Here is an 8,668-nt window from a genome sequence, read left to right as displayed (position 1 = left end):
TATGTAGTCCACTTTAATAGCCTTCCTTTGATATGCAATTCTCCAGTAAATGTATTCTGCGTATTTCAGAAAAAAGCAGCCTATTGAACATACTGGTGGAAACAGAGGTACAGAGAATTGAGGAAGAGGAACCTAACGAACAGAATGTTGGTTCTTAGAAAGATATTCAGAGTGAATGAAGGTTGGAGGGGAGTTTCCCCCCTCAATTGTCAATGGGTCTGATGGACCAGCTCTCTGTATAAAAGACAGGTCAGATCAGACCTCAGGCATAGAACCAGACCAGAGCATCAGAGACCAGAACATCAGAGACCAGAACATCAGAGACCAGAACATCAGTGACCAGAACATCAGAGACCAGAACATCAGTGACCAGAACATCAGAGACCAGAACATCAGTGACCATCTCAGACAACACAATCTTCAGCATCTCAACCATCTCTGAACCATGAAGACCCTGACTGCTCTACTCCTCCTGGGACTGCTCTGCTCCCTCCATACCACGTCTGCAGGTGTGTGTGTGTGTGTGTGTGTGTGTGTGTGTGTGTGTGTGTGTGTGTGTGTGTGTGTGTGTGTGTGTGTGTGTGTGTGTGTGAGTGTGTGTGTGTGTGTGTGTGTGTGTGTGTGAGTGTGTGTGTGTGTGTGTGTGTGTGTGTGTGTGTGTGTGTGTGTGTGTGTGTGTGTGTGTGTGTGTGTGTGTGTGTGTGTGTGTGTGTGTTGGGGAGTGGATGAGTAGCCATGCTGTGTAAGACGCTGTTGGATACGCTCCTGGAGATCTTCATGATAACTGTGGTTTATGATCATTTGTTTACAGCTGTCATTGAGTTGGAAACGGCAACTGAATGCTGTATGCATTTCACCCCGATGATCCCTCTTAAACAAGTGGTTTCTCTCAGAGCAACCTCCAGTAGCTGCCCTCGCAAAGCACTGATGTAAGTAAGCATAGTCTAAAGTTAACTGGACATCTAGGCTAGCGTGGTCCCAGATCTGTTTGTGCTATCACGTCAACTCCTTGTTATGCCTAACATGACCAGGAGTGACAAGGAGTTGGCATGATAGCACAAACACGTCTGGAACCAGGCTATATCTAGGCTACACTGTACTAGACCAGATGGAGCATTCATATTATAGACTGGATGTCATGAGTGACAATGTGTTGTGACTCTGTTGCAGTTTCACCACAAAGAAAGGGAAGACATTTTGTGTTGACCCTTCTGAAGCCTGGGTCCAGAGTCATGTGACCAAGATTGAGAGAGATCGACCATGATGTCGTCAACCACCATCCCTTCCTAACACCCTAACCCTTGGTTGTGCACTATGAAGGGAACATGGTCATTAGGGACGCAGACCTGGTCAGACATGTCAATGTAATAGGTTCAATGTAATGTGCTAGGTTTAGGATATATACATTGTTTATTTTTCTGTAATTGTAAACACATTTGACATGTAGCTATATATATATTGTTTTTTTCACTTTGTCCATCTGCAGTTCTTTAAATAAATCAAGTATTCTGAAAAATTCTCTATGATATTCATTTTAGCATTCACATTGCAAACATTGAGTGTACAAAACATTAGGAACACCTTCCTAATATTGAGTTGCAATCCACCCTTTTGCCCTCAGAACAGCCTCAATTCGTCGGGGCGTGTACTCTACAAAGTGTCAAAAGTGTTCTACAGGGATGCTTGGCCCATGTTGACTCCAATGCTTGCCCACAAGTTGTGTCAAGTTGGCTGGATGTCCTTTTGGGTGGTGGACAATTCTCGATACACACAGAAAACTGTTGAGCGTGAAATGTTCCTAATGTTTTGTACACTCAGTGTATGGACTATCTCTGTCACTAGCCCTTTCAAATCCCTCTCATCGATCTCATCAACACTGACTGGCCCCATCTAGAGGAGCAAAACGGAACTAACTTCCAAGACATTTAATTGTTATTATGAACTGGTATAATGCTGTAATAACAGTCTGTGTGTTACTTTATGAACTGGTATAATTCTGTAATAACATAGTCTGTGTTACTTTATGAACTGGTATAATGCTGTAATAACAGTGTGTGTGTTACTTTATGAACTGGTATAATGCTGTAATAACATAGTCTGTGTGTTACTTTATGAACTGGTATAATGCTGTAATAACATAGTATGTGTGTTACTTTATGAACTGGTATAATGCTGTAATAACATAGTCTGTGTGTTACTTTATGAACTGGTATAATGCTGTAATAACATAGTCTGTGTGTTACTTTATGAACTGGTATAATGCTGTAATAACAGTCTGTGTGTTACTTTATGAACTGGTATAATGCTGTAATAACAGTCTGTGTGTTACTTTATGAACTGGTATAATGCTGTAATAACAGTCTGTGTGTTACTTTATGAACTGGTATAATGCTGTAATAACAGTCTGTGTGTTACTTTATGAACTGGTATGATGCTGTAATAACAGTCTGTGTGTTACTTTATGAACTGGTATAATGCTGTAATAACATAGTCTGTGTGTTACTTTATGAACTGGTATAATGCTGTAATAACATAGTCTGTGTGTTACTTTATGAACTGGTATAATGCTGTAATAACAGTCTGTGTTACTTTATGAACTGGTATAATGCTGTAATAACATAGTCTGTGTGTTACTTTATGAACTGGTATAATGCTGTAATAACAGTCTGTGTGTTACTTTATGAACTGGTATAATGCTGTAATAACATAGTCTGTGTGTTACTTTATGAACTGGTATAATGCTGTAATAACAGTCTGTGTTACTTTATGAACTGGTATAATGCTGTAATAACAGTCTGTGTGTTACTTTATGAACTGGTATAATGCTGTAATAACAGTCTGTTACTTTATGAACTGGTATAATGCTGTAATAACATAGTCTGTGTGTTACTTTATGAACTGGTATAATGCTGTAATAACAGTCTGTGTGTTACTTTATGAACTGGTATAATGCTGTAATAACAGTCTGTGTGTTACTTTATGAACTGGTATAATGCTGTAATAACATAGTCTGTGTGTTACTTTATGAACTGGTATAATGCTGTAATAACATAGTCTGTGTGTTACTTTATGAACTGGTATAATGCTGTAATAACAGTCTGTGTGTTACTTTATGAACTGGTATAATGCTGTAATAACATAGTCTGTGTGTTACTTTATGAACTGGTATAATGCTGTAATAACATAGTCTGTGTGTTACTTTATGAACTGGTATAATGCTTTAATAACACAGTCTGTGTGTTACTTTATGAACTGGTATAATGCTGTAATAACAGTCTGTGTGTTACTTTATGAACTGGTATAATGCTGTAATAACATAGTCTGTGTGTTACTTTATGAACTGGTATAATGCTGTAATAACATAGTCTGTGTGTTACTTTATGAACTGGTATAATGCTGTAATAACATAGTCTGTGTGTTACTTTATGAACTGGTATAATGCTGTAATAACATAGTCTGTGTGTTACTTTATGAACTGGTATAATGCTGTAATAACAGTCTGTGTGTTACTTTATGAACTGGTATAATGCTGTAATAACATAGTCTGTGTGTTACTTTATGAACTGGTATAATGCTGTAATAACAGTCTGTGTGTTACTTTATGAACTGGTATAATGCTGTAATAACAGTCTGTGTGTTACTTTATGAACTGGTATAATGCTGTAATAACAGTCTGTTACTTTATGAACTGGTATAATGCTGTAATAACATAGTCTGTGTGTTACTTTATGAACTGGTATAATGCTGTAATAACAGTCTGTGTGTTACTTTATGAACTGGTATAATGCTGTAATAACATAGTCTGTGTGTTACTTTATGAACTGGTATAATGCTGTAATAACAGTCTGTGTGTTACTTTATGAACTGGTATAATGCTGTAATAACAGTCTGTGTGTTACTTTATGAACTGGTATAATGCTGTAATAACAGTCTGTTACTTTATGAACTGGTATAATGCTGTAAAAACATAGTCTGTGTGTTACTTTATGAACTGCTATAATGATGTAATAACAGTCTGTGTGTTACTTTATGAACTGGTATAATGCTGTAATAACAGTCTGTGTGTTACTTTATGAACTGGTATAATGATGTAATAACAGTCTGTGTGTTACTTTATGAACTGGTATAATGCTGTAATAACAGTCTGTTACTTTATGAACTGGTATAATGCTGTAATAACATAGTCTGTGTGTTACTTTATGAACTGGTATAATGCTGTAATAACAGTCTGTGTGTTACTTTATGAACTCGTATAATGCTGTAATAACAGTCTGTGTGTTACTTTATGAACTGGTATAATGCTGTAATAACATAGTCTGTGTGTTACTTTATGAACTGGTATAATGCTGTAATAACAGTATGTGTGTTACTTTATGAACTGGTATAATGCTGTAATAACAGTCTGTTACTTTATGAACTGGTATAATGCTGTAATAACAGTCTGTTACTTTATGAACTGGTATAATGCTGTAATAACATAGTCTGTGTGTTACTTTATGAACTGGTATAATGCTGTAATAACAGTCTGTGTGTTACTTTATGAACTGGTATAATGATGTAATAACAGTCTGTGTGTTACTTTATGAACTGGTATAATGCTGTAATAACAGTCTGTTACTTTATGAACTGGTATAATGCTGTAATAACATAGTCTGTGTGTTACTTTATGAACTGGTATAATGCTGTAATAACAGTCTGTGTGTTACTTTATGAACTCGTATAATGCTGTAATAACAGTCTGTGTGTTACTTTATGAACTGGTATAATGCTGTAATAACATAGTCTGTGTGTTACTTTATGAACTGGTATAATGCTGTAATAACAGTATGTGTGTTACTTTATGAACTGGTATAATGCTGTAATAACAGTCTGTTACTTTATGAACTGGTATAATGCTGTAATAACATAGTCTGTGTGTTACTTTATGAACTGCTATAATGATGTAATAACAGTCTGTGTGTTACTTTATGAACTGGTATAATGCTGTAATAACAGTCTGTGTGTTACTTTATGAACTGGTATAATGCTGTAATAACATAGTCTGTCTGTTACTTTATGAACTGGTATAATGCTGTAATAACAGTCTGTGTGTTACTTTATGAACTGGTATAATGCTGTAATAACATAGTCTGTCTGTTACTTTATGAACTGGTATAATGCTGTAATAACAGTCTGTGTGTTACTTTATGAACTGGTATAATGCTGTAATAACAGTCTGTGTGTTACTTTATGAACTGGTATAATGCTGTAATTACAGTCTGTGTGTTACTTTATGAACTGGTATAATGCTGTAATAACAGTCTGTGTGTTACTTTATGAACTGGTATAATGCTGTAATAACAGTCTGTGTGTTACTTTATGAACTGGTATAATGCTGTAATAACAGTCTGTGTGTTACTTTATGAACTGGTATAATGCTGTAATAACAGTCTGTGTGTTACTTTATGAACTGGTATAATGCTGTAATAACAGTCTGTGTGTTACTTTATGAACTGGTATAATGCTGTAATAACATAGTCTGTGTGTTACTTTATGAACTGGTATAATGCTGTAATAACAGTCTGTTACTTTATGAACTGGTATAATGCTGTAATAACAGTCTGTTACTTTATGAACTGGTATAATGCTGTAATAACAGTCTGTGTGTTACTTTATGAACTGGTATAATGCTGTAATAACAGTCTGTTACTTTATGAACTGGTATAATGCTGTAATAACAGTCTGTGTGTTACTTTATGAACTGGTATAATGCTGTAATAACAGTCTGTGTGTTACTTTATGAACTGGTATAATGCTGTAATAACAGTCTGTGTGTTACTTTATGAACTGGTATAATGCTGTAATAACAGTCTGTGTGTTACTTTATGAACTGGTATAATGCTGTAATAACAGTCTGTGTGTTACTTTATGAACTGGTATAATGCTGTAATAACAGTCTGTGTGTTACTTTATGAACTGGTATAATGCTGTAATAACAGTCTGTTACTTTATGAACTGGTATAATGCTGTAATAACAGTCTGTGTGTTACTTTATGAACTGGTATAATGCTGTAATAACAGTCTGTGTGTTACTTTATGAACTGGTATAATGCTGTAATAACAGTCTGTGTGTTACTTTATGAACTGGTATAATGCTGTAATAACAGTCTGTGTGTTACTTTATGAACTGGTATAATGCTGTAATAACAGTCTGTGTGTTACTTTATGAACTGGTATAATGCTGTAATAACAGTCTGTGTGTTACTTTATGAACTGGTATAATGCTGTAATAACAGTCTGTGTGTTACTTTATGAACTGGTATAATGCTGTAATAACAGTCTGTGTGTTACTTTATGAACTGGTATAATGCTGTAATAACAGTCTGTTACTTTATGAACTGGTATAATGCTGTAATAACAGTCTGTGTGTTACTTTATGAACTGGTATAATGCTGTAATAACAGTCTGTGTTACTTTATGAACTGGTATAATGCTGTAATAACAGTCTGTGTGTTACTTTATGAACTGGTATAATGCTGTAATAACAGTCTGTGTTACTTTATGAACTGGTATAATGCTGTAATAACAGTCTGTGTTACTTTATGAACTGGTATAATGCTGTAATAACAGTCTGTGTGTTACTTTATGAACTGGTATAATGCTGTAATAACAGTCTGTTACTTTATGAACTGGTATAATGCTGTAATAACAGTCTGTGTGTTACTTTATGAACTGGTATAATGCTGTAATAACAGTCTGTGTTACTTTATGAACTGGTATAATGCTGTAATAACAGTCTGTGTTACTTTATGAACTGGTATAATGCTGTAATAACAGTCTGTGTGTTACTTTATGAACTGGTATAATGCTGTAATAACAGTCTGTGTGTTACTTTATGAACTGGTATAATGCTGTAATAACAGTCTGTGTTACTTTATGAACTGGTATAATGCTGTAATAACAGTCTGTGTTACTTTAGGGCTGGATCAAAAATCTCCAGGACCGAAGTGGAAGAACCCTGGTATAGGTCAATAAAAACACAAGGATTATTCACATTTTTTATTGGTTAGGTCATCCAGCTACCTTACCGTTCAAATAGTTAAATTTTTTTGAAATATAAATCTTCAAGGATAACAGCCAAACTGAAAGTGAAACTTCAAACAAAAATATCATTTCGCGAATGAAAAAAAACAACCTCCAAGCACCTAAACTAAAGTAAAGCACAAAACATCAAACAAACAAAACAGTCATTCCAATTTTTATCACTATACATAACTTCAAAAATAATAATAAACATATTAATAAATGAATGTAAACAGCATTGATACAACATGGGCAGGAATAGATTAGACAGACTGGTGACACTCATTTCACTCAACTGATCACTCTCTAAATCTCTTTATTTCACTTCATTTCTCTGGGGGTTTCCCAGGGCTTCTCCCAGGGGTGGGGTGTGAGTTAGGGTTGGGGTGGTGGGTGGGTGGGTGGGTGGGGTGTTGCCAGGTGTTGTATTCTGTCGTAAGTAAGGCTGACGATGATGATGATGATGATGATGATGAAGGTGGGTCTTAGACACCGAAGGTGTTCTCTCCGCTGTACGCCACGTATAAAAAGCCGTCCTCGTCCTTCTCCTTCTCGTACAGCTGTCCCATGGTGATGCTGCAACGGACAGACATGAGGAAGAGGGAAATGTAGACGTAAACAGACCGTGGCCCAAATGGCACCCTATTCCCTATACAGGGCTCTGGTCAAAAGTAGTGCACTATGTAGGGAATAGGGTGCCATTTGGGACGTATCCACATACTACTCAAGTGAACGGAGGGGATGAAATGTAGAAGTAGGTCTAAATACTGCTTAGCGTTTAGTCACCATCAACAGAATGAAACAATGTATCTGAAATACCGGTAAAGTGACTGGTATAATCTGCAAGCTATGTTCGGTAATGTCTGCTCATTGTTTACTGCTGTTGTGTCGATACGACACTAATTAAGCTTTAGGCCGGGATTCAATTCATAGAGAAGCGCGCTGGACAGCCGACAATGTGGCTTTTAAAGGCATTTTACCCAACGTTTATTGCGATCGCATTTATGGCTCAATCAGGATATACCTTTAAATGCTATAACGTGGATCTAACACGGACCAGATTGAATGTAGGCCTTAATTTACAGTGCATTCCGAAAGTATTCAGAGCCCTTGACTTTTCAATTTTTTTTTACTTTACAGCCTTATTCTAAAATGGATTAAATTACAGATTTTCCTCTTCATTCCACAAAATACCCCATAATGACAAAGAATAAACAGGTTTTTAGACATTTTTGAAACCTTATTTACATAAGTATTCAGAACCTTTGCTATGAGACTTGAAATTGAGCTTAGGTCATTGATCATCCTTGAGATGTTTCTACAACTTGATTGGAGTCCACCTGTGTTAAATTCAATTGATTGTACATGATTTGGAAAGGCACAAACCCGGCCAAACTGAGCAATCGAGGGAGAAGGGCCTTGGTCAGGGAGGTGACCAAGAACCAGACGGAAGCCACTCCTCAGTAAAAGGCACATGACAGCCCGCTTGGAGTTTGCCAAAATGCACCTAAAGACTCTCAGACCATGAGAAACAAGATTCTCTGGTCTGATGAAATCAAGATTTAACTCTTTGGCCTGAATGCCAAGCGACACGTCTGGAGGAAAC

General features: G+C 36.3%; 1 protein-coding gene across 1 annotated transcript; it reads left to right on the top strand.

Annotated features, from left to right (window-relative positions):
• The first annotated feature begins 249 nt into the window (after positions 1-249).
• LOC311114765 (C-C motif chemokine 13-like) lies at positions 250-1,501 on the top strand. Its single transcript, XM_084189998.1, has 3 exons — positions 250-509; positions 812-929; positions 1,171-1,501. Exons 1-3 carry the CDS (start codon positions 446-448, stop codon positions 1,262-1,264), a joined length of 276 nt encoding a protein of 91 aa, XP_084046124.1. The 5' UTR covers positions 250-445; the 3' UTR covers positions 1,265-1,501.
• Positions 1,502-8,668: the final 7,167 nt, after the last annotated feature.

This window comes from Coregonus lavaretus (assembly GCF_964263955.1).
Source record: "Coregonus lavaretus genome assembly, contig: HAP1_SCAFFOLD_659, whole genome shotgun sequence".
Lineage (NCBI taxonomy): Eukaryota > Metazoa > Chordata > Actinopteri > Salmoniformes > Salmonidae > Coregonus > Coregonus lavaretus.
The sequence above is the reverse complement of the archived record's forward strand: the minus strand, read 5'-3'. Positions and strand labels throughout refer to the sequence as shown.

Coding starts and splice junctions, on each gene's coding strand:
- LOC311114765 (XM_084189998.1), top strand. CDS start 446: ATGAAGACCCTGACTGCTCTACTCCTCCTGGGACTGCTCTGCTCCCTC. Junction 510..811: donor CCTCCATACCACGTCTGCAG/GTGTGTGTGTGT, acceptor ATTTGTTTACAG/CTGTCATTGAGTTGGAAACG. Junction 930..1,170: donor TGCCCTCGCAAAGCACTGAT/GTAAGTAAGCAT, acceptor ACTCTGTTGCAG/TTTCACCACAAAGAAAGGGA.